Source organism: Lissotriton helveticus, chromosome 9 (assembly GCF_964261635.1).
Source record: "Lissotriton helveticus chromosome 9, aLisHel1.1, whole genome shotgun sequence".
Classification (NCBI taxonomy): Eukaryota; Metazoa; Chordata; class Amphibia; order Caudata; family Salamandridae; genus Lissotriton; species Lissotriton helveticus.
The window spans coordinates 564,026,979-564,054,148 of NC_136070.1; the positions used below are offsets into that span (position 1 = coordinate 564,026,979).

A 27,170-nucleotide genomic window follows, 5' to 3' on the forward strand; every position below is an offset into this window, starting at 1 on the left:
AGTCAGTTATTTGGATTGAGAAGGGTTGGGAAGGGGGTAGAAAAGAGGGAAGAATCTAGAAACGTTTGTTTTAGGAGATGGGTTTAGTAAAAGAGGCGTCAGATGATGCAGGGGGGTAGAGTAGGAGAGAGTCTAGAAAGGGTTATTTTGGGGATCAGAGTAGTGGTATGGGGTTTGGCATAAAAGAGAGGGTGTAGAGGATATATTGATAGATGTATAGGCTGAGAAATAGGGTAGTGCATTGGAAATGCTAAATTAGAAGAAAGTCATAAATATATAGATCCATAGGTACATTGAAAGTATATAGATACATAAAGGAGGTAAGTATATTGGGCAGCATTTCTGGCCCTGATCCCGACCAGTTTTGAACCTCTCTGCCCTTAACCGGCTCAAACAGGCAACTGCCCATGTCCTCTCTACCCTTAATAGGCTCAAACAGGCAACTGCCCTGGTCCTCTCTGCCCTTTGCCTCAACGCCCTAACCCAGGCCTATTATAGCCCTAGTAATCAGGTGACCCCTTCAGCCAATGGGAACCCTAGCCCTAACACTAGCCAATCAACATTAGCCCTGAAATCTTGAACCAATGGGAGACCAGGACCTTACAGCCAATCTTAGCCATAGTCCAAGCACCCAATTAGTTCAAAAATCCTGATCTCTACGTACAATGGAGGCCCTTGCCCTACAAGTAGTCCCAACCCAATTCCAAGCAACCAAAAGCACAGGAAACCCTAGTCCCTACTTCCAATAGAAACCCTAGTCTTAGTCCCACAGCTAGTCCAGCAACCAATCACACCAGAAGCCCTAATCGCTATTTCCAAATAAAAGTCTAGCCCTAGTCCCAACCCTACATTGATTGAATCACAGACCCAGAAATCAATCAGAACCCTCAAATGCCCAACCAATGAGGACACCAACCCTAATCGAATAGAAACACCAGATACAACCACCAATCAGTGTACACATGTACCAACCACGATCAGACCACATAAGGTCCCAGCAACCGCAGACAAGGTTTGCTAGCCAGGGAGTTGGAAGCTGCTTCTAGTGTTCAGAATCTTCTAGGAGACAGACAGGCTCAATCCACACTTTGGACTTCTGCAGGTAAAGGCCTCACTAACTTGAAATCTAACAATACTGTTTGAATATAACTTTACTCCCTCTCCTGGCCAAAAAACAAAGTGCACAGTCCCTAGTAAACAAAGTGTAAACAGCTCACAGAAGCACCCTCTGATGTAGAATATCCCTGTTACAGGGGTATCGGGGGTGGGGGGGGGGGGGGTTATGGAGGGGGAGGCAGGGGGTTTGGTTTCACAGGCTTATGAACACAAAATGGTGGGTGAGGTGCAGTTTTAACATACAGGTCTTACCACAAAGCAAAGGAGAAATTTGGAGAGAAAACTGAATTGTCACCAGGAATGAGAGGGATAAACTACAGATTTAAACTGCAACAACCACAGGCAAAGACAGTAAATCACAGAAAAGGAAAATCGCTTTAACATCTTTTGTTTTGGGGAAGAGACCGCATCAGTCTGCCTATTTACCATTTCATGGACTCTGCTCACTGCAATCTGGGGCACAGGTAGGCTGCAACTCACAAGATGGAGAATGATATGGGGTGCACCCAAGCCTTAAGGGGCCTGTGCAGGTGTGAGGGGAGGGCTCAGCATTGCCTGGTACCTGAATAACCAATCCCCAGTCCTGGGTCTGCTGGCCTGGGGGTGGTGGCTGGGGAGCTGCTTCTCCTGTTCAGAATCTTCTAGGAGACAGACAGGCCCAATCCACACTTTGGACTTCTGCTGGTAAAGGCCTCACTAACTTGAACTCTAATACTGTTTGAATACAACTTTACTCCCTCTCCTGGCCAAAAACCAAAGTGCACAGTCCCTAGTAAACAGTTTAAACAGCTCAGAATATATAAATCTATTATATAATCTATTATATATGGTTCTTCTTGGTCTTAAAGTCCATTATATTCAACAACAAAATGTTGACAACTGGGAATTCCCAAGAAACCCATGCCTAATCTTTGAATTTTGGCTGCATGGCTCCTGAAATTTTACAGTACATACGTTTAACCCTACCCCCTACTTAACTGAATGAATATTCAGAGAGATCCCAAAACACCCTTCTGCGAGATCTTGTGTGTTAAACTAGAAAAGATGTTGCCTCTCGTGTCAAAACAAATTAACACGATCCCATTGCTAGTAAGGAAGACGTCATACTGTATAAACAAACTATAAATGTCATCAATAAAACTGCATTTGGCAACTATAACTGCCCCCAGAAGATTCTCACATTTGCTTTTCTTTAAGATTCCTGTAGTGAAAAACAGTCACCTCCATGGGAGATTAAGTTGGTGTTATAAAAACTGATGACCCCCCCCTCTCCTCCTTTGAACCTATACACAAATCTACTTTACATCTGTCATGGAAAAATGCTTTTAGTAGCGATTACATTAGTAAGAAGGGTTAGGGAGACTCAATATTTATGGACATTTTTCCTAACTAACCATGTTACTAGTAGATTCTTTTTTGTATACATTTCCGTGCAATGTGAATAAAAAAATGTAAAAAAATTACCTTCATAATTAAACAGATCACTGGAATGTTTGAGAGGATAGCGATCCAGAGGACTGCTATTGTTTTCAACAGCTGAAAGAAAACAAATTTCATGTTAAAAATGGAAAAAGCAGCCACCACAACATTTTTTTTGATTTGAAAGCGTACAGCTTTCTCATCAGGTCAACACCCTTATACTATCTATATGTGATGGAATGCAGGAAGGAATTATGAAGCAATGTGTAAAGGTGCCAGAAAAAAATGAAAAGCTTTAAGTGGACAGTAAAGGGAAAATGATATGAGGATCTGGTAAAAGTACCGACTGGTTGATGTTTGTGTAATTCAACAGCACTCAAAGGCAATCAGATTCTTCAGAGTTTGATCACAGTTCATAACATACTCTGGGTAGGGAGCTTGATCTCTATGGACTGAATGAACATGGAGACCTGATTCATGTTTGGATATATTTGTGCAGAGCTCCTACAGGTTCTCAGTACAGTAAAGGTGGTATTTGGGAGAACACTTTCTCTGCCAGGAAGGAGGATTAATAATCAAATGTGCCTATGCTGTGACTAGAGTGTGACAGTGCTTTCAGGTTCCCAACTGTCAACCAATGAGAAGTGGTCCCGTGGAGACGTGGTCTTGTAGGAATCATTCCAGTTAGTTTTCAGTAAGAATCAGGGAGTGCCCGCAGCTCAGCACCACAGGGCTCATACTGTGCAATCTAGGCATTAGAGCAGGGGAAGCCAAGTGCTTCACAATGGCACAAGCATGAAACCGCATCTTCAGGACATAGGAGAGAATCCCCAGGGACTACATGAGCAGAAAGTTTTTCAAATGGCCACTTCTAAAACACCAGAGGGCAAGTGCCACGGGTCCAAAGAGACACAGAAGCATACAGAATGAATAGGAGTTGTAGGGATCCCAGACACAACTACATTGATGCAGCACTTTAGTAAGAAACAATGTGGTGTACACCTATTCTGTCCCTGAAACCCAAGAATCCAGAAGTTTCCCCACCTCCAAAACACAAATTGAGGTGTACAAATGCACTGGTGATACTCAAAGTAATGAACAAATGCTAGAATAATCCCAATGGCAATCACACAGACCGAATCCTAGTTAATCAATTTTCACCCACTGTTTCATTCTAGAAAGACGAGCAGTAAGCAACTGTCTTGGTTCGGATCTAATGAGAACAGCAAAGAATGCCAGGCCCACTCCAGACAGGAATAGAAGCTACACAAGTGTAGCATATGCAGGACTAGAGATATACCTCACGTGGGTGTCTTGCGGCAAGTCCAGAAAGAACTTGAGACTGGTTTCAGTCTACTTAGGCCTAATCAGTGGGGCAAAGCTTGAAACCTGAGGCACAGGACCAGAGATTAACAAGCCAACATTTTGGATATATAACCAAAGTTATGCACATGTATTTTTAATGCTATGAATGAAAAACTTTAAAATTGTGGCCTTTGGCTGGTTGAACATTTAGTCACGTTTGTTGAAATAAACTGTTAAATGATAGAGGTTTGATGGGTATAAATTAACACAAACATTACAACTGCCTGCTTTGTAGCCAATATAGTTGTCTGAAGAACTATTTATGGATGAGCCAGTATCTAGAACAGAGGGCCAGTGCTATGAATAGAAGCAAGGCATTGTAGAAGGGTCCTTCTTTCCTTCTTTAAGAAAGATGTGTACGGGTGGGGGGGAATTAGGAGGGGGTGAGAGGATACAGAGCACTTTTTTAAAGTCACACTCTACAGCGGTGGCCCAGATAATGCCTATGGCAGTTGCGGTGCGATAGGCCCTGCAGGACATACCTGCAACATTGCAAGTGTACATTCACAATTCCTTAATGTAAGTAGTGAGCCATGAAAGAGAAAAAAAATATTCCAGAGAAATCAATTTAGGGTAGAAAGATCTTTCAAGCCCCTAAAAGCAATGTCAGTTCTCCAGTGCTGTCACCAACTGATGTCCCTTACATATTCATAAATTAGATCAGTATTTGCCTCGTATGACTAAATGAGCTTGTGCTAGCTTGAGGAACCAACACACGTACTAATGGAAGGGAGTAGGTTGAGAAAACTCTTGGCATATGGTCTGTAGAGTCCATATTACTTTATCATCAAAGAAGCAGACACAAGAACCAATTCAGCACGGTCAAAGGAAGTATTACTAAATCACAACTTGCATGGCCTCTATATAGTCCATCAAGAGCATCTCATGAGACCTTCCCCATCAACCCTTCATAACCCTCCTGACCCTCACACAGCCTCTCAAGAAGCAGTCTCTGGGCACAGAGCTCTCATATGTTCAATTTTTCAGACTAAAATATTGCTTAAAAAAAGAGAGAAGGGAAAGCATATGTAGGATGAAGGAGAACTACGTGGCAGCTCCTGAACCAACAGATTTTCTCAGGACAACTCATTTTTCTGCATTCTGGTAAAACACCACACACATGCTATGAGAACAGATTTAAAGGGAACCACAACAACAATGTGCGACACCAATAACACTTGACCATCTCCAAGAACCAGTACAGGCTTGTTAGCCTCTGGGATTTTTTGTGCACAGATGTTCCACAGGCTTGAGATTACTTGACACTGCCCAGTTCTTCACACAAACTTTTCCATCCCACTGCCCTGTTGTACTTATGTTTATAAGTGCCAGCGGCAGCCCACATACAACATGGTTTGAAAAATTATTACCCAACATTCTGCAAGGGAAGCAAATGAAGTCACACCAAAGGCAGTATAGAGAGTAGACTGCATAGATAATATCAAATGAAGGGTTTCTGCATTACCCCTCACCTATGAGAGAATACATGTTCCATCTCCATGCAATGTTAACTCTTAAGAGTCTGTGCATCTGCAGTGAGCCCTATGTTAAAGGCCATCTTTCTCAAAAAACATTACACACTAGACACAAATTGGAGCCCAGGGACAGTAAATAAGTAATGGTAGTCCGACCGTGAACACCTTACTGGAAAAGTCTGCTACTGTACTCATCACTGCTCGCAATTGGGTACACTTCACCCACATTTGTTTCAGAGTTGTATATAGCGCAAACTTGACCCGAAGGTATCAGAGTGCTTTACATGAGCACCAGTTGTGTAACATAAGGAGCATACTGTAGTGAAGGCAGGGCCCGGCTTGCACACATTGCTATGTTAGCATAAGCTTATTAGAAGTTTAAACAACATTTTGCTACTTTGCCACTTTTGCACACAACACTACATGTAACTGTTGTTGTAAGTTAAACTGCTTGGTTTTCCTCGCATGAAAACGGCTCGTTTTGCACATCCCTAGACTTACATCGCGACCGCAGTCTGTACACAGTGTGCAGAAGCCTTCAAGGTCACCATAACAATGTATGCTGTTATTCGGCTCACGCTCTAGACACATGAACACAGCTGCAGCTAACTGAAATTCTAGTGCCTTTAATATTGCACTGCTTGCATGATTTGGGCACTTGGACAAACTCTTTTTCCAGAGTGCAAGCTTTGCTGATCCTGATGTGATTCACTTCTGCTGATCTTGGAGGTATGGGGTTCCCCATTCAAGCCTAAGAGACCTATTATAAAACCTAGTTTCTAGCAGGGGAGGGTGGTACACAAGCCGCTATAGGACCTGTTCCCACTATCATTATAATATGATTTCTCCCTTTGCGTTCTATGGAATTGTAGCAATGCTGATCATATTATTTTTAATCATATGCCTGCTTATGTTAGCAAAAATACTGCATCTTCGAGCACGTCGTTAAAATAAAGATTTTCAACTTCTGGGTCTCTAATTACTTATTTTGTGGACTGGTATGAGAATAAAAACAAAAGTGTTTTCTTGATTCCCACCATTCCTGAGAGTACCCCAAGTCGCATGTTCTGGGTTGTCTAATCATTGGTTGCTTCGCTATAGGATGGATAGCTAATGAGAAACTGATGCAAGTCAGTTAGGGGTTCTGGGTACTGAGGCAAGTTTTTTGGTACACCACAATTCATGGAGGTCCTGGTTCTCTGTGCACAGTTCTGTGTATGAGCAGAATCCCCGCAACAATACTACCAAGACTAAACAGTACTTGTGCATCTTCCCACAATAGGGCAGTCTTTGAAAGTCTGAACCCCATTTTAACTATTGAGGAGTTAAAATCTCAACCAGTGTACAAGCAAATATCCCTATGCCCCACAATATTTTATGCAACAGAATCCATCGGCTAACCATCTGCCTAAAGTGCAGACCGAAACCTTCAGGAATGAAACTAGTTATATTTTAGCCACCTCATTTGCTCTATATAATAAATTCTACCCAGTGTAGAATTCATTATTTCCTACTTCACCAAGCTAGATGATTTTACCTCACCACTTCCTCGTTCAGTCAAATTTATCTTGTAGCCTTCTCCACATTTTCTGGATACAAGATTTTCTGCACATGGACATGGCTGCCTCATAAGTTTAATTTCAACTGACTGATGGCAGTTTCTTTCAAATGTGTGGTTTGTCCACCTCACATACCTAGCATTTAAATGGAATTCACACAATACAAGACACAATCACCAAATCCGGTAGGGAAAAACAAAAGCTATTTACTCCTTTACGTGATCTATTGAAGATCTCAAAGATGCACTTTTATATGTCGTAGTGCCTGGCCACATGCCATAGCTTCCTTTTCAGTGACCAAGCATTTGCCTTTTGTTCCCTTGAGGGTTAAACGCAGGGTCCAGTGTTACATTCTTACCAAAAAGAAAGGTCATAAAACTAACTGGCAAAAAACTATTGCCTACACAAATTCCAAGAAAGGTCTTACAATGCATATACCTCCCCATTGTTGTAAAAGCAAATTCCCTACCAATGTATTTGAGGGCTCAGGTGTCAAGTGATAAAAATGAACCCAATAACTCAGAAGATCAGCAACTGTTTCAAGTGTGGTGGCACATGTGGGTGATGGGTGCAAGACACAAGAGACAGCATGCGCACTGCATAGGCGAGACCTAAATATGGATGGCACAACAGGTAAACCCCTTAATTAGTTTCATTCCCTTCTCTCGAAGTGATGAAAAAATATATGATTTTACCCTGCATCTTGTACAATAAAAATGATATCACATTTATTACCACTAAAGTCTTCTTAGTAGATTCTCGGTTTCTCTGATCTTACGGTGAGGCAATTAAACAACCTATATTCCATATACAGCCCACATCCTGATGAATATGAAAATGCGTATGTCGAAGAGCCTTAAAAGATCCCCAGCTGCCTTGGGCATATTTAAGATTGGATGAGAAAAACATCCAAATATTTCATTAGCTCAGGATCTACCACAGACTGCATTTCTTAGTGAGTTAAATTTTTTGAACTATCCCTTCAATAGCCCAGGAAGATAACTGTGGTGTCTGCTTCGGGCGTCTGGTCTGGTAACACCACATCAGTCGTAATGTGGAGATAGGTACATCACCTTCTGCAAATTAACCAGTGCATGTAACAGCCTAGATACCGTAGAATTGTTTTTGGCTGGCGACTACTCGGATCTGCGCGGCACGCAGGCTACACAGACCACAAGTACATATATAAACTTTACATGTACTTATAGGTCTATATATTTATTACTTTCTATTAATTCAGCATATCCAATGCAATACCCTATACCTCTATCAATATATCCTCTTCATCCACTCCCTCATTCATCTCAGACCCCATACCACTACTATGATCCCCAAAATAGCCCTTTCTATATTTCATTACAAGCCCAGAGGCTACCAATATGCAATAACTTATTGCTGCCCCAACATGCAGTCCTTTAAAGAACATGTGTTACATCACGAGCAAAACATTCCATAGAACTTTAGAAACATAACATAGTAACAGTGTAGCAGGGCATTATCCTCTTTTATTAGCTACTCCTCACCAGTTAAGTACAGTTAACCTGTAACTCCTATTTTGCTATAACTAATCTTTATTTTCAGGACTTACAAAGTAAGGGAACTTGTTTTTATACTTTGGTATCAGCCCCTCCAATTTCTGATCGAGTCTCTACTCTACCGTAAGCGTATTTTATGGCTTATTTGTGCGATTAAATGCTTACTTATGCCTGTGCTTTTAATGCTCAGCGTTTTTTACTAATTATTAAACATGTGAATGTAAATGATCAAGAAAATCGTATGCCAGATAGAACAGACTGACATCAGCTCAGCGAATGAGTCAACTGGTTCATATGGCTCAGCTCCTTTATAGACTGTCCGATGTAACCACCTCGGGCTCCGCGCCAAAGACAAGAGACACCGGTTCTCCACAATCACGGCGAAGTGATCAAGGGCACCGTGGGGAGTGCCTCCAAACTCTCGCTGCCCCCCTCCTGCCGTTGACACCTGACAGGCTGTCTCCCCCCCCCCTCCTTGGAGAGAGACCATCTCCACAACCAAGGCTTCAGTCCTCACGCGACCGCGACCCCCCCCCCCCCCCCCCCCCTTCGGAGCTTTGAAAGCGGGAGACGGTTGCAACTCCACCCCTGACTTTCCCAGCTCCGTGTACATACTCTTGACTGATTGGGAAGTGACGCATACCCAAATTAGGTAAAAGTAAAAGCCTAACGCTCGCTGGTACCGTTTCCAAGGTAACCAAGCAAGTTCGAACCTTACAATCGTCTTTCCCTCACACCGAAGTAGGCAGGCTCAACGACAGTTACACTTTGATACTAAAACAAGATAAGAAAGGATACTTTTCCATAAAAACATAAAAAAAAAGAAGATTGGAACTCGATGTTTCTAAGGGACTCAAGCGACTGGAAACTGAATCCAATTTTTTGCCAAAAAATTCAGAACTTTTGGGGGCCCTATCCAAGTGGATCTATTCGCCAGCAGATTAACATATCAAGCTTGAGACCAGACCCCAAAGCTACAGGAGTAATTTCTCTACTTCAAACCTGGGACATGAGCAACTGTTATGCTTTTCCCCCTTTCGCTCGAATACAGAGGGTATTATTGAAAATACGGAGAGAGAAATACAAGATCATTTTGGTAACTCCCTTTTGGGATACACTGGTATAGTTTCCCGGGGTCCTGAACTAGCAATAGACTTTCCAAGTTTAATTTCAGGGAATTTAGACCTTCTCCAAGGACAAGGGGAGCAACATCCTCTCTTACTAGAAGGAAACATGAACCTTCTTATTTGGAGGATTTCAGGCAATCAAGCAGATACTTTGGTCTTTCAGGAGGGGCTAAAAGTCTAGTGGATGAGTCATGGGCAGCAGGAACAAGGAAAAGATACACTGGTGCATGGAACGAGATTTGGATGCCGTGGATGCTCCTATAATTTATATAGCCCATTTCTTAGAGTAATTTAGGTCAGGCCTTTGCTATCGGACTGTTAACAGTCATAGATCAGGAATTTCAGCTGGTCACTCACTGAAATGAATTTTCAGTTGGTAGCGATCCTTTGATCGCCAGAGTAATAAAAGGGATAAGACTTAAACACCCTTCTAGGGCCAAATATCAGTCCTTCTGGAACGGCAATCTTATTTTTGACTTATGTCCTGACACGACAACCCTTGACTATCAAGAAAACAGCTACCTATGAAATTAGCTACTCTTCTCTGCCTTCTATCTTTCAGAAGAGTATCTGATGTTAGAGCACTAGAAATCTGTAAAAGATTTTTTCCCACAGACTGGGTCTATTTTGACATTTGTAGAAGAACCAAAACAATGTCTGAGAGTATGGTTTACCCTTATTTAATGATTGTAAAAAAACTTTGCATTGTTAGTTGTTTGAAAGTGTTACGTCGGTTAGACCAGTTAGGGAAATCCATTGCTGATATCTTTGATCAAGCCTTATACAGCTATATCAACAGCTACTATTTCTAGATGGGTAAGAACGATTATGTTAGAAGCTGAAGTGAAAAGAACCACATTTGTAGCACACTCTTTCAGGGGTGCAATGGCCAGTCAAGTCTTTTGGGCTGGTGGTACGCTTTCAGATATTCTTAAAGTGGCAGACTGGTCCAGTGCTTCAACCGTTGCAGGTTTCTATCTTAAAACTGTGGAGCACGTGAGCAGTATGGCGTTAAATAGCCTTAAACTTGCATAATGGTAGCCTCCAGTCTTGTAATGAAATGGAGATTCTCCAATTAACATACAGGGAGAATTTTGATTTCATTAAAGACAACGGAGAACAAGATTATCCCACCCTCCACACCCATGTGGGGTAAGGTTATATTTTTAAAATAAATAAGGACATTCTAAATTTGAATTTATATTTTTATATGTATGTTAAGGATGATTTGTTGCCTTTGCAATGCTTATTTTAATTGATTATTAAAATGTTAAATATTCTTAGTGGTCATCATTCATTTCTATTTTGTTCAAGACTATTCTTCATCATGAAGTTTTTCTTCATCAGGCAATACCATCAATTCAACAAGTTTATTCAGAGGAGCTTAACCTTTCATCGCAGCCTTAAGAGGATAATGCCTAGCTAAGCGGTTACTATGTTATGTTAAAGTTCTATGGAAAGTTTTACGTGTGACCTAACACGTGTTCTTTAAAGGGCTGCATGTTGGGGCAGCAATAAAAGTTATTGCATAATGCTAGCCTCCGTTGTCTTCAATGAAATCAAGATTCTCTCTGTATGTTAATTGGAGAATCGCCATTCTCCCCTACTCTACCCCTCCTTGCACCATCGGACACCTCTTACTATACTGACCCCCCAAAACAAGCCTTTCTAAACTCTTCCCTCGGACTCTTCCCCTCCACATTCCTTTTTACTCCTCCCAATGTGAGAAGTTGGCTTGGTATATGATGTCCACTAATTAAAGTGTGCACATTGCACAGTCCAAACAACCCGTATGGTGATTTAAGAGGTCAAAGATAATCATAGAAAGCTATCCAAGTGATAGCTGTGGAGAGCAGCCTTCAGGCGTAGTCTTGAAGGAATGTTAAGCAGCTTTCTTTACCAGAATGCAACCTTGCGATATTGGTTAAATGAAAGGATAACCACACAGTAGTTATAAAAATATGTATTTATTATTATAACACTAAATACCTCACAGTATCTGCTATACGCAGATAAACACAAAGCACACAATACTGCAGCACAGAAACAATCACAAGTAGCACCAATACACAGTGGGATCCAGGGTAGACCAAACCAGCTACTAAAAGAGTTGTATAAGAAACACAACTCTGGTCAAGACAGTGTCTAGATGTTGTAGCGCTGGGATCCCAAGGAACCACCCAAGGTAAGGAAGTAGGGAAACCACGGGGGACAGGTGCAGTATATGAACACGACCACTTGCTACGTACATTCAAGGGGAGAGTCGCTGTTGCAGTTTGAAAGGACCCTTCCCTTCCCAGTGGATTACGCAGGAACCTTTTGGACCATAGGATGTTCAAGAGCCATCCCACCCGTGGATACCATAGTACCAGAGTTACCTATCCCAGAGAAGCCAGGTGCATAGGGCTAAAGTGGTGTCGGAAACCGCCGTCGTGCTCAACGGAGGACTACAAGGAAATGCCACTGCAGGAAAGACAAACTGTGCGTTGGAATCCACAGGTGGATTCTTGTCAAAGAGTACCTGAAAGCAGAGGGGGCAGAGTCTGGGTCACTCAGGAGTGACCAGGGGCTCGGTAGACTAATGCCCACCGATGTCGGATGCTTCAGGTGCGATGGAGACCATGACAGCTGCAGGGACCAGGAGACGTCTAGGACAACCAGGAGCCGGATATGAGCGGTCTCATGAAGGATGTCAAGCGCTGAGGGGTCGGTGTCCGGCGGGAGCACCAACAAGCCGTGGCAACAGCAACCCATGAAGAAGGTAGAGTAAGGGTACTGCCTGGCCCAGCAAGGACCAGGAGACTCACCACAGCAAGGGAAGTCCGAGCAGGCCAGGAGCAATCAGGGGAGCCCAAGAAAAACAGTGTAGTCCCTTAAATGAACCCACAGGCTGAAGTCGCGAGGGGACCTCTAGCAGTTTTACAAAGTCACAGCTTGCAGGGCACAGACAGCGAGGAGGCCGAAGTCCTTTGTATGAAATGTGGGCAGAGGCTGGGGCTATTGATAGCCCAATTCACTTAGTTGGGGAACACCAACAAGCATATGCACTTGCAAAAGTACGCAGTGCACAGGGGTTCGGGTTATGCGGTCCCCACAAGGGATACTGGTCTCAGACTTGGTGAGAGGGCATTTCGACCACACAGAACGTAGGAATCCACCTACTGTGTTGCTGGAGCCTTTGCAGTCCGCAGGAGCTCAGGATCAGCAGACCTGTCAGTTGCGTATGGTACCTGCAAATGCAGGGGAGGGACTCCTTCACCCCAAGGGAGATAACTTCAGTTCTTGATGCTCCACAGGTCCTACACAGAGCCTGTATGGTGCACCCAATACATTACATCCTGTCTGGGAGATGGTCACACCTCCCTGTGACAGGATGCCTATTCCTGAGCTTGGCTCAGCAGCAAGAGGACAGAAATGTGTCTCTGGTCGGCAGCAACCATTTTGTGCATTCCTGGGACGAGAAGGCTGGTACCGGGAAGACCAGGGACCCCACGAAGTTCACTTCAGAAGGGTGGAATCATACCTCCCACACTTGTTACCAGTGGGGAGGTAAAATTACAAACTGTTTGATACCAAACACGACATGTTTTGTTGCCGCAGTTTGAGATCTTTTTACACAAGCATATAATACACCTCTACCTATATGTCTGGCTGCGTCACCAACAACCAGGGAGAATAGTCTCCAAAGGGTGCTCTGCTCATGCAGGGGCACCTCACATAAAACCCAGCACCCTGCATTCAGGATTGTCAAGGCCTACTAGAGGGTGACTGGTGGGTTTTAAGTGTAGTGACCTACTGATATAGTGAACCTATATCTAAAGTAAGTGGTGCATGCACCATCTTACACAGGCAGCAATGGCAGGCCTGTAGTTCCATTTTGCATGGTCTCTCATGGGTGGCAGAATGCATGCTTCAGCCAATCTGGAGTGTACCCAAGTACATGGCATAACATTTTAGAGAGAAATCAGATAGATTGCGGTCCTGATTAACAGGCTCCCCGTCAGGCTAGTCAAAAACAGTGAGACCTCAAGTAAAAAGTGGGGGTAATCATAAGAAGCAGATCCTACTTTCCTACACCAAGCCTCCCACTACTGCTATGACCTCCAAAACAAAAAAGTCTAAATCCATCACTTTTCTATCCCTCGACTATCCTTTTCAATCAAAATAACAGTCTAACATGTCCACGTCTCATATTTCACCATACGAATTCAACACAAATCCTTTATGGGTTCCAAGGTAGTGTGTTACTTGCTGAAGTGCTTCAACTCCTCATTAGGGGTACCAAGCACTATATAAATGCATACCTTTTTCCTTCTTCTATCCCTCCGCTATCCTTCTCAATCCAAATAACTGACTAACATATCCACCACTCAAATTACTTTCATATTTCACTATACTAATTCAACACTAATCCTGTATGGGTTCGGATTAGTGTGCTACTCACCGAAAAAGGGCTTTGACTGCTAGTCAGTGGTAGTGAGCGCTATATAAATGCAATTACAATACCAACACTGTTGGACTCTGCCCAACCTTAAGGAGAAAATGGCACCTTACCCTAGCCAGGAAACATTACTTCTCACTCCTAGAGGACAGAAAGATTACATTCAAGATGCTGAGCAGTCTCTAAAAATTCTAGGGAAATAATCCAGAGAATTGTTCCTTACATTATTTCTGGTCCCACCCTCTGGTCAGAGAAGGCACATATCAACTGTCACAGAATCACAGGGATCAAAACTAAGCAACAACCACAAGACCACTATGAAAAACAAATGCAGCCCACCAGTTTAAAGACCTCTAAATGTCCAGTTTTTCCTTCTATGTCTCACAACCAGGACAGGTGTTCAAACATGGCTTCCTGGATAGTTTTGCCTCTTAGTCCTTGCAAATCTGCTTCTTGCCATTCGGTCCTGAAGATTAGTGGTCTAAGGAAAGTCTGATGCTGAAGCTTGTACCAGTGTTGATCTTCAAGAGCCACTTCAAACATGAGGTGTTCTGCATAGATTGTATAGTACACAAACTAGAGGCTTTGTCCAAATTAGGGGTGTGCAAAATTCGCCTACTTTTCTTACACATTATTAAGCAATGGTAAAAAAATTCTCCAAGGTTGGGACAAACCGAATAGGGAGAAAACCCATTCAATAAAGAGAAGGTAACTTCGCGACAAGAAAGCCATGCAATCTAATTAGCGTACAGTTGAATCAACTGCAAAAAATAAAATAAAAACTACAACTATCATTTCCCATTAAGGCAACATAATTACGGATACAGAAAAATACAGAATTAAAACATGCCGCCACCTAAATGTCTAAATAATAACATACTCAGGTCAGCTAGCTGGGACTGTGCTTCCACCATTCTTTTGCTAGCAGACATATTTTCAGTTTCCCCATCTGGAAAAGAAAGAAGTCATAGTTTTAGTATCTCAAAATAGACTCTGCCAATTTGTTTTGAGCAATTATGAAAAACTAGAGTTACACCAAAACTGCAGTGCTGAGCAGTATACTATCAAAAACTTACTATAATCTTTACATCTCTTCATGCAATCTGCTTCCTCACGGTGATTATTCAAGGTTCCACCACATCCTCCATAGTTGAACACTGCACAGGATCCCTTTGCTGCATCATAGGCCCACATCTCCAAAGCAGCCCGGCAAAGCCCAGTTTCTGGCTTTCCACCACAATAATCTTAAAGAAAAATTATATTTACAATTGTTATCAGTAATATTTTTCTCATAGCCTTCTACTAAGCGACTAACAAATAACTATGGTGTGGACATTATAAAAGCTAGCCTGTAATATCTCATGCCACACCAAAACCACTTTGCACTTCATCCACTTCCCAATACTCTACCCAGCCCCTTTCACTTTTATGCATCACTGAATTGTTTGGAACCTCTACCCTGCCCAGGCGATAACGATAAGTAAAGCGGACAGACCAAATCTCCAAAGACGTGAATTCCACTTCTACCATAATGCGTACAAGCCAGGAGACCTCAGCCCCTATAACAACCTGTATTTTCTGTAACATTAAGTGTAGGTACTGCATTGTGGTTCCCCACTCTACACCTTTCATTCATCGCAAAGCCCATTCAAACCACATCAACACATCCTGAACTGGAGCTCTATGTTCAACAGTTGTGCCAGAAATGCCCATCACTACAAGCTTGAATAGTAGTCCATTGCTAGACTCAGATTACAAGCTTCACCCTACAAAGCCAAATCTGCTCCAACACTTTACTATGGTGGCAGATCGGTTTAGGAAAGAAAAAGCCGAGGACCACTAGCTAAAAAGATGACTTACTATTAGTATAGTAATCGCCTACAGAACTTCATAGCATGAGTCATTTTAATGGTGTTTTTCAGTGAATTAGGTCACAATATGTCTCCAAACACAACAAGAATTCAAACAAATGGACATTTCAGAATGCTATTGTTAATTTTAATGCAGGACTATGTGAAAAGAACAGTTTTCTCTTCACTTGAAAGCTCATTTTCAGCTTCGCTTCTCACACAACTTCCTTAGAGGTTTAATTCCATCCAAAGCATTCAACTTCAAAACATTGTAAATGGACTGCCTTGCCAGGCTCCTCTCAAACATGCCCTTAAATACTACGTATCAGCACTGTTCTTTGAAACCTAGGATGGCCTTCCAAGATAAGACTCCAGACACCATGCTTCTGTCACACTTTACCTCTGTGCTGGAACGTGATTAGTCATTTCCTATTGAGAACTGCTGTGAGCGTAGATCGGTGGTTAGTCTCACTGAGGTTTTGGCCAAAACAACCACAATGGACTATCGATGCACAGGAAATCTTGTGAGCTGTGGAACAGAGCCGCCACATCAGACCTTGTAGAGGTCATCATCTTGGCTAGCAGTAGATGACACAGATTGATAATCTGGCTAGAACTAGGGATCTTAATCTGCTGTTGAACATTTCCGTTCCTGCTGCAAGTCGGTGAAATGAACTTTACAGGCATTCGTCCAGTGCAGTGGTCACTTTTTTGTAGTACTACTAGTGCTTTCGTAGTCTGAGCATCTTCGACAGTTCTGGGCTTTGTTGACCAAAAAGAACGCAGTCTTTTGGTTAGCTTTCTTTTGGGGTCGGTCTAACCAAACACTAGTTATATAAGGGGTGAATAGAATGCATCTTGTCTGGTTTGAAATATTTAAGCACATTGTGCATAGATAGATTTGTGTGATGAGGTCTTAGTCTTATTTCATTCAGCCAGTGTGTACTGTTGTGCATTACACCGCCTAAGGATGAGATTTGGTTGAAGGAAATCTTTTCCAGTTTATATGATTTTGATGCAGTGACATGTTCGTGTTCTACGTTTGGGCTACCTGCTATTCATGCCCGGAAGATTATGGATACACTGTTGAACTGGCAGCACATTGAGAATATTGCTTAGGTTCTGTGTAGTGCACACTTTAGTGCCAGTGGGTGGGCTCAATACATTATGTTGGCATTCGCCGGGGTACATACTTATCTGGATCCGAGTAAAGATGCCATGCTGGCTGGAGAGTGCCAGAGTTCGGGTCAAGAGCGGAATGTTAAATGTGCCGAGGCGTTCTCTAACAAGGTAGCTTTATTTTTGGTGCTGTTGGGAGCACTGTGATAAAATAAACAGCATATCTGGAGTATTCAGCTTAAAGGGCTGGTGGAATCTGCATGTACCGTTGCAGTGAAAGCATACTGTGAGAATACAGGTCTCACAATCAAGGAAAGACAAAAGTTGACCCATTTACTCCACTAGTGATGTGAAGAAATATCACAAAGCCTAGTTCAGCTAAAGGACGGATTCCTTCAGCAGAAAGGAGAGGATATAGATATAGGATAGAACGCTATCAGCCCAGTCATACAGTTAAGGAATAGATCAGGAGAGACGTGACCAATTCTTGGTAGAAGCCTCCGTTGCGCAAACATACCATATGGTTATGGAGTGGAGGCTTTTTTGTAACAGCATGTTTTGCGCAACAGCAAAATGCCTGCCTATGGAGACCACTCAAATGAATAGAACAGTCACAAACAAGAAGCACCCAACGAAATCTGTAAGAAAATCTTACCATAGTACAGAAATCAGATTGCTTAGCTGTGGAGGAAGCAGCTGTGATGAGAGCTGTGACAGCGTCCAAAAGACGCAAGCATATTTCACCCCTGAAAGGTAATTGGTTATGTGGGAGGACTCCATGGCTCATAGACCAAGGCTTTACTAATAAAATAAAAAATAAAAAAAAGTTCAAATATTGTTACATGTGCAACTAACCAAAAAAACACACGTAAGAAAAATGTGCATAAAACTATAAGACTGTAATAAGTGAACAGGTGCGAAATCAGCTTTTGCGTAATTAAGCAAAGGTTTGGGAAATGTACACAAAATGGTTACGAATGTGTGCTAAAGGACGGGTTGAACACCGGTAGAGTGACTAGATGGATTTTGTGAACAGCGAGCTGGACGTGAAGGATTTTGACAATAAAGCAACAGCCCACCACATAACTCATGAGACTCCGTCCATGCACACCACTTACAGCATCACCTGGCTAATTCTGGGTACCCACCCACCCTTGCTTACACAGAGCAATGCACACCAACACCTGCTCTCCCTATTGCATGGTCACTTAAACTCTAGGACGTGGTGTGCTTATGTTTGGAAGAAGGAATAGACTGTTTGATATGACTAGCATATCCTAATTGGATTACTATATTTCTTATATTAAGCACCTAAAGAACTAATGGCTAATGATTAATTCTATTTTTGTATGCCGCCTTTGCATTCCTTGAAGGGATGTATGTTGCTGCCTGGTCTTGAGAGCACACTTCTCAAAACATCAAACAAGCAATGGCAAAGCAAACAGGTCTGACCTACCCGGGAGCTATTGGCTTTGCCAATTTCTTTTAGCTGTGTAATTTTTAGGTCTCGCCTGTCGATGCGCATGCGCATCGAGCTTGCGAGACTATGGGGGCTTATCCACTCTTTATCCAACTTGCAAGGAATCGTGGCGATTCCTTGCAGTGCCCGTGACTTTTAAGCTCAATGCGCATGTGCATTGAGCTTAAAAGCGCGTGCACAGCCGCCCGCATTCCTCCGACAACTTTGAAGTGAAGCTTAGCTTCACTTCAAAGGCCCGGCTTCTTCACACCCACATGCCGCTCTGCCCCGCTCCGCCCCCTCCCCTGAGTCATCCTGCCTGCCCAGACTTCTCCTCCCCCCTACTTACATCCCGCTTTCACTTGTTAACTTTACCGCTGTCCGGGTGGTTCCATGTTATTTCTTTAACTACCTGCTCGTGACTGCCCGTCCTCGTGCTGGCACTGTGCTTTCCTCTGTGAACTTTAGGACTTCTCCATATAACTGTGGCATTCCAGAAATTCGTCATTGGAACGCAACGTGCAACGCATTGACCCGACGTTGCTCTTTGATTGCGCACCTAGAAACCTTGACACGCAAACCAGCTTCATTCTCCTTGGCTGACACACCCAGCAGCCTTTACAGACGGACAACAGCGTGTACAACAGCTTTGTGCCAATACTAACGTGCACACCAGCTTTGTGTCCATTTTATGTACACAGCAGCTCCATGCTCTATCGCTCACGCGCACAGCGACGCTGTGTGCACTTTAATGCTCATTCGCTGGCACGCACAGCACATTTGTGCAAGTATTTGCATGTCTACCCTGCAATCCTTTCGCTGATACGCACAGCTTGATTTTAAAATTGTGTGTATAAGTTACAGTTCACTCGCTGATGCACACAGCAACTCCGCGGCGCTGACGCGCACAGTTGGATTTTAAATTGCGTGCCTACTTTACAGTTTACTCACTGATGCGCACAGCAGCTCCATGCTTTCTTGCAGACTCGCACAGCAGTGCCCAGTGCAGACTTTTACGTTCTTTCGCTGACACGCAGAGCACTTTTGTACAAGTATTTGGTCGTCTACCCTGCAATCTTTTCGCTGATACGCACATCTTGATTTTAAAACTGCGTGTCTAGTTTACAGTTCACTCGCTGATGCGCACAGCAACTCTGCTGACGCGTTTAGCTGGATTTTAAATTGCGTGCCTACAGTACAATCGCACAACACTTTAGTACAAGTATTGCGTGTCTACTCTGCAATCTTTTCGCTGATGCGCACAGCAACTCTGAGTGCAGTCTTTCAATCGCTGACACACAGCACGTTCCCATCTAATTGTGTGTATACAGTACAACATTATATCCTATGTCTTCATTAACAATATAGTGTATCTGTACTGAATATATATCCAGCATTTCAGACTGCATTTCAGAGCTTTTAGAAATGTTTATGGCTTTTTTTTTTTAAATTCTTTAGCATTGGCTACAGGAAACAAAAATGCTAAAGATTTACAAAAAAAACCCATAAACAATTCTAAAAGCACTAACTAATGCTGCGAGACCTATTGCATTTTCAATGCTTGTTTTTTATAGTTTTCTTTTAGTTTAGCGTGAAAGCAGCAGTGCAGTGTTTTGAATAGTTGTCACTGATACTGACATTATTTTAAGTGGCATTGCTTGTGGCTCACAGCAGGACTGTAATAAAAAGCGGTTCACTGACTATCGGGTATTTGTTTTGGCTTCAAAAAGGGTCATAAAACATAGGCTGCTAGCTGCAAAACTGTCCAAGGATTTTGGCTCAGATGAAGGAGGGAGATGAGATTATGGGCAGAGTTGCGAACTATGGACCTGGGGATGTAGGTTCGAGTCTTGGCATCTTGAGATTCTGGGCACATTAAATAATATCACAGTCCATAAAATATGAATGGGATTTTTTGATAAAAGCTCTTAAAATGATTTAAATCTCCCAACTCTGAACAGAAGAGAAGCCGACGCCTCATGGTTTGTGAGGGTTAGATGCTTTATGCTCGCTAGCTAGCCCCCCCACTTCCATGGACCACACCTGGAACCTCGGCATCATACTAGACTTCTCCCTCACCATGACCAGACAGATCAACGCAGTCTCCTCCACATGTTTCAACACCCTCCTTCAAGTGGCTCCTCCCAAATCCAGAAAGACCGTCGCCCACTTACTCCTAACAAGCAGCCTGGGTTATGGAAACTCCCTCAATGCCGGGATCAACAAATCCCTGCTCCAAAAACTCCAGAAAAACAATGCTAGGCTCATCCTCGGCATCCCACAACTTGAACACATCACCCAGCACCTACGTGACCTCCACTGGCTCCCCGTCGAGAAGTGTAACCTTAAAGCTGCTCACTCGCGCCTACAAATCCCTTAACACTGGACCCCCCCCCCCCCCCCCCCCAATACCTTAACGCTAGTCTTCTTCCACGTACTCAAGAGAAACCTCCGCTGCACCGACCTTGCGAAAACCCCATGCACCCGCAGAGTGGTCGTAAGAGCCTACTCTTACATAGCGACAAAGACCTGCAACGAGCTCCCGTTCAACCTCAGACGTTCTCCCACTCCGCACATCTTCAGGAAGAGTCTCAAGACCCATCTTTCTGATTCGGAGCTGCACACCATCCCCCCTTCCCCCCCCCCACACCAGCGGCTTGAGACCCTCACGGGTGAGAAGCACTCTTCACAAATTCCTGATTGATGGATTGCTAGAGGCTTCTAATGCAATATCAAGGGTGGCATGTGCATACATGCAATTATTTTACAAGTGGGAGATTTGCAGAAAGAAGATAGAAAAAACCCACAACAAAAAACAGTCGGATGAAAGTATTTCCCCCCCCATCTACTTCAATTGAGGGCAAAGGAATTTCAGGCGGGAGACGACCAAAATAAATCTATTTTTTGCTTCATTCATCGGGAGTCTCCATACTGAATCTAGTCTATTGCATGCATGCTTGTGTGCCCACCAGTTTGCTGTCTTGATGGAGCAATTAACAATGTGGAACGTGTGGGGATATTTCACGTATATATTAACTTTGCAGTGTGGTGTTTATCTTTACCAGATTGTGACCGCACTGCAAGTGTATTTACATTTCAAAGTAAATGGTGTTGCACCCAGAGTTAACCCATATTGTGTTTCTAACTGGAAAAGGATCTTTTGTATTGATATGACGTAGTCCAGTGTATAGTTTAGTCCTCTGTAGGAAAGGTCCTCTCCTTTAAGTATTGGGACTGTAGTATAAAATTGTACTTTTACTTCGCAATTCTGTATGTAATGAATGATGTTTTATATATGTACTATGTGTAATTCTTCGGAATTCTAAATCATAATAAATACTAATTGAATGTTGACCGCATACTACCCACTGCAGGACCCTCGCTGAATGCGCACCACCCCGTTCAAGTGACAGCACATCAGTATGATCAAGCGCCTCACTGTACACTGACAGCACTTCACCCTCCTTCAAGCGCCTCACTGACAACTCACCACCTTACGCAAGCCCCCTCGCTGCAGCACACAACCCCTTGCAAGTTCCTCGCTATATGAACCAGATTTGCATCTGTAGTGCCGGAATACGCCCGAACTCCAGGTGCAAATCAGTGATTCACTCCAGATCGCACAATGTGGTTATTGGAGCATTTATTTAGCTTCCGATTGAGTGGCTAGTTACCTGTTTAAGTGTGTGGTCACTAATCTTCTGCACAATGTTCCCCAAAAAAAACATTAGCCATTAGTTTGTCAGGAAGCTCATCGGGTTGACTTTAATAAGGGATGATATGTCACCCGAAATTTGAAAGGTTGAATAACTGAACTTGTCCTGAAAGATTAAAATCTTTTTCAAGCAGATCACATTTTTAAAAATAAGTCGCCTATAGACTCTTGGCGGTGACAGTAAACCCAGCAAGCTATACCAGCACCACAAGCTCCACGTAAGTTCTAAACTTCACTTTTTTGCATTGGATACCTATTTCGCTGGTTTTAATACCTTTTTTACATCTCTTCAATGATGTAACTGTAAACTGAGTTTGAGCTGCAGGACAATGCATAGTTCAGCAGCTATCACTTAACTCAGAGCTATCTTGTCAGCTGTGTTCACAAGCCCCTGTGTGCAGCTGCCTGCAGACTCTGCGTCCTTCAATGCCCCCACGTACTGAGCAATTGGTTACGTTTACTCCCCAACTAAAATCTGACATCACTTCTATTGTGGCTGCTCTAAAATCAGGATCTCCCTCTGACCCTTGCCCGGCTAGAGTATTTGCGGGATTAGCGGAAACATTGGGAAATGAGGTTACTCAGCTGATCAACCTTTCGCTCCGTACAGCTACTGTCCCTGCTTGCTGGAAGCAAGCCAAACTGCTTCCATTGCTAAAAAAAAATGGATTAGATCCGGCCACGCCGTCTAATTACCGGCCTATATCTCTGCTCCCAGCTCTTGCAAAGATTTGCGAAAAGACTGTCTTTAAGCAGCTGGATAAATTCGTTGAGTCAACTGAGGCCCTACATCCAGCTCAATCCGGATTCCGGGCCTCCTATAGTACCGAGACGGCCTTGGTCGAAATCTCAGAAGCTATTCGGGAGTGCCTTGACGAGGTGGCAGAGCGGCTCTGATTTTATTGGACCTCTCTGCTGCCTTCGATACGGTGCCTCACTCCCTACTACTCGCCAGATTAGCAGATATCGGTGTCACTGGTCCAGCATTTGACTGGCTGACTTCTTATTTGAATAATCGTACCCAACAGATCTGGCTGCCCCCATTTGCCTCCACCCCTAAGCAACTTTCCACAGGTGTTCCCCAGGGGTCCATTTTAAGCCCCTTGCTTTTTAATATTTATCTTACTCCGCTGATTTACCTCGCTGAACAACTAGGGGCAAAAATTATGGCGTACGCCGACGATACGCAGCTTTTGTTCACCTGGCCTAAAGATAATTTAGATACGTCGGATGCCCAACTTTGTTTGTCCTCTGTTTTTCAATGGCTGGCACACGCACAATTAAAGTGCAACGAGAGTAAATCCGAGGTTCTGCTGTACGGCTCTTTTCCTGAGGATTTTAGTGAGCGTCTCTGGCCTGCTGACCTCCCCCCCCCCAAAAGCCGCATCTGGCCCAGTGAAAAACTTGGGAGTCTGGTTTGGTAAGAACCTTAAGTTCGAGGACCATATAAAGAAACTCACGGGGGTTTGTTTTGCCACCCTAAAAACCCTACGTAGGTTCTTCCCTCTCCTTCCACAAGAAGCAAAAGAGACAGTCATCCGTGCCTTAATTCTCTCCAGGCTAGACTACTCGAACGGACTGTTCTGTGGATTGCCGGCATACCTGATTCACCGCCTTCAGGTCATTCAGAACGCCGCCGCCAGGCTCCTGTTTAATGCACCTAGGCGCTCTAGTGCCCGTCCCCTGCTTTGTGCTCTCCACTGGCTTCCGGTCGCCCACAGGATTTTGTTTAAAATTCTAGTGCTGGCCTACCGAGCCATCCATCAAACTGGCCCTGTCTATCTGAGAAAAAGGTTCTGTTTGTATGTTCCTAACCGCCCTCTACGATCGGCCAACATGTGCCAGATGTCTGTCCCCAAATTTAAATATTGCAGACTTGGCGGCCAATCAATCTCGGTAAAAGCAGCAAAATCCTGGAATGCCCTTCCCCTCCACTTAAAAACTGCACCGTCTCTTAATGTTTTTAAGAAAGGACTAAAAACTCACCTTTTTAATATTAAAGCTTAATTTTTTTTTTTTCTGCTTCGTTTCTTAAAATTTGTCCTTTCCCAGTCTGCTCCGCCTTTACCGCGCCAGGATACTATTTTTTAGTAATAGAGCGCGTTATAAAAGCCTTTAATAATAATAATAATAATTTACAGATGTATTTTGCAGGTGCTCATGTGTCGTAAAGCTACAAAAATCAATTTAAATTGAATTACAATTGAAATGGTGCACCGCTAGAGGGCAATGTTGCAAAAAGCCACGTGACCAACCCTGCAACCCATAGTAAATCTATTCTAGGCACTAGCCTTTGATGCATGTGTGATCTGCCCCTCCTTAATAAAATTATCATTCAAATGTTTGCGCACAGAAAGCAAAATCAACCGTGTTTTCAGGCACAATTATGCAGCTTGCCAGCAGGCTTTAAAGGCTGCAATAAATTTCCATTAAATAATTGTAGGTTAAACAAAGAAATGTAGTCATGCGTGCCATATATTAAATGTAATAACATGTGACTTCTAAACAAAGATTTTTTTAAAGGAGGCAGAGCCCCAAAACAATTTAAAAGGCATGTACCTTAGAAGCACAGTCCAAACAAGCATTTACAATGCAACGGTTTCGCCTTTGACAAAGTTAGAGCTATTGGCATTGCAAATGACAAATTGTTTATGTACATGTTGGTTTTGAAAACAGATAAATAAATGGCATTGTCATTTACAATGTCAATAGCTTAATCTTTCGCAAATGCGAGACCTAACAAAAAAAAAAATTACATTTGGATTTGAGGTGTATGTGGGGGCAAAAATAGAAACTTTAGCGTTTGATAGTGTGCGCATCACAAAGCACAGTTAAAATGTGGAAAATAGTTGAATTACTCAAATGTCAAGAGTTCTAAAACGCTCTTCGACCCGTAAAGAAAGGCAAAAACGCCAAGACATTGAAATAATAATGATAGAACAAAAGCAGTGATGTAATTCTTAAGCAGTCAGTAGGCAGGTGTGAGCAGTTAGCCAATTTGTTTTCTATGTTATAAATCTCGGTCTCGTCAGGATTTTCTCCGCTTTGTTACCGTTTTTTTTTTTTTTTACTACAGGTACCAGAATGCAAATGGCATCAACTCAGACTGACGCGCGGGGTAGGCGCTACATACCTTCTCGAAAAAGCGAGGTACATAAACAGCCTCTGCGAATGTAAACACGGTGTATCACAAAGGGAGAGGGGATTAAACACCGCGGTTCTGCAGATTGAAATAAGTTTCCAAAACTTACTCTTGTGCTTGCTGCCTCCCTAGGACTGCTTGGCCAGGCTGGGGCTTCTGATAATAACTAGATACCTTGTATGCAGCACCATAGAGTGATTTTACAGAATGAACCCACTGGGATAAATAGATTTTTGGAGGGTGAGGTAGGTTTTCAGGGTAGGTAATACCTGCCAGGATGACGGACGCCTCTGTTTGCCAATGGCTAGCGTCCATTTATGAAGCTAGCCAATGGGAAACAGAGGCGGGACGAACATCCATACTTTTAACAAAAGTTTTCGCTACAGCCAGGCGAAACCTAAAAAGGGCATTTTGACCAGAGCTACGTTTTAACTTATATGTTCAACTTAGAATTATCATCTTAACCTTCATCATCCACCGAGTGGCACAAAGACGAGGAACAAGGGTTTATGAGCAGTTTAACTTTGGAAGGTAAGGCGCTGCAATTACATCTTTGTTTCCTTTAACAACAAAGGTCAACTTTGAAATCACTACAATGACTAAAAAAAAAAGTAATGCTTTAAATTATAGTTAACGACATGGATATGACATGATTGATATATGTAAATATAACTGAACCTTCAAATGAAAATCTTACAATCCCAAGGGAGCACGAGGAGAAAACCCGTAACCAGTAGCGCCTCTCCAAAGTAGAGCTGTATGCAGATTAGTTGGAAATCTGTAGCAAGATCAAAGGAAGCAACTTGCAGAATTCAACACCACGAACGCTTAGCCCTCATCCTTGAAAAGGGGACACAAAAAAGGGGCGCAGCATGGGATGTGCAATTTTCTTTACAAACAGCAGAAGCAAGACTGCGGTTTGTTCCGCGGAATGATGGTTTGTTTACCTGAGACCAGTTTTTTTCGTTATAATCATATTCTATACATTTTACAAGTAGGCTTGCAACACCACAGAGCACTACTTACCTCGCCCGAGTCCGGCCCGTACATTTCTTTTTTAGATGCCATTGCTACTCAAAGCTCCTTGCTAAGAGCCCGGAAAGACCTAAACGGCTCTTCCTTAATATTCAGGATTGTTAACTAGCACTGGGGCATGGACAGTAAGCTACCTCCGTATACAAGCTCAGGAATTCAAGAGCATGCGCGAAAACTAAGAGTGCGTGACACGGAAATTGACAATCTGCACAGGTGTGTTGGGAGACTTAAACGTCTGTCAAAGCTTATTGAGACACTGCCTCCCTGCGCAGGCTCAGTGTGCGATCAGAGCACTTAATTTTTGTTCCCTCAGTAACGGGCTCGGTGCAGAAACACAACGTTTGGCTTCTGGTGTAGTTCGGACAGAATAATAAGTAAAATGTGTCCAAGCAAATCAATGAAGGAAGGGCTAAGGACGTTGTGGATAAAGAGAACTCTCCAACAAATGGTACACAAGTCAACTTCAGCAATATTACATGGTTGAAGCGTCTCAAAGCAGCCCTGAAAGGTGACAGACTGTCACCTTTGCCACTAATGCCATAGAGTATAACGATCTCTAGACTCTTGTGTCCGTGCCCGGTATTTACTGGAACAGCGTGGGAATTACCACAAGAAGCAAGGGTGCACGGACGGGGGGGGGGGGGGGGGGGGGCGCGGAACGGACAGCGGGAGGGGGGGCGGGAAGGCAAGGAAAAACAGCACGGGCACACGGACAGCAGGGAAGGGGGGCAGGAAGGCAAGGAAAAACAAGCACTCACCTGGACTTCCTCCGGCGGCGGGCGGCCGTGGAATGGCCAAAACAAACCTCGACGA

At 43.3% G+C, this 27,170-nt stretch overlaps 1 protein-coding gene across 2 annotated transcripts in view; it reads right to left on the reverse strand.

The window, feature by feature from the left end:
• The window catches only part of LOC144781567 (putative Kunitz-type serine protease inhibitor), a 123,981-nt gene that overhangs the window by 82,606 nt on the left and 14,205 nt on the right, over positions 1–27,170 (reverse strand). The window contains exons 2-4 of one of the 2 annotated variants that reach the window (XM_078660478.1): positions 15,114–15,281; positions 14,918–14,986; positions 2,581–2,652 (exon numbers count right to left, since the gene is read on the reverse strand). In XM_078660478.1, the coding sequence (XP_078516604.1) occupies positions 2,581–2,652; positions 14,918–14,986; positions 15,114–15,281 (309 nt within the window). The remainder of the gene's footprint in view (positions 1–2,580; positions 2,653–14,917; positions 14,987–15,113; positions 15,282–27,170) is intronic. The other variant, XM_078660479.1, reaches the window with a different exon arrangement.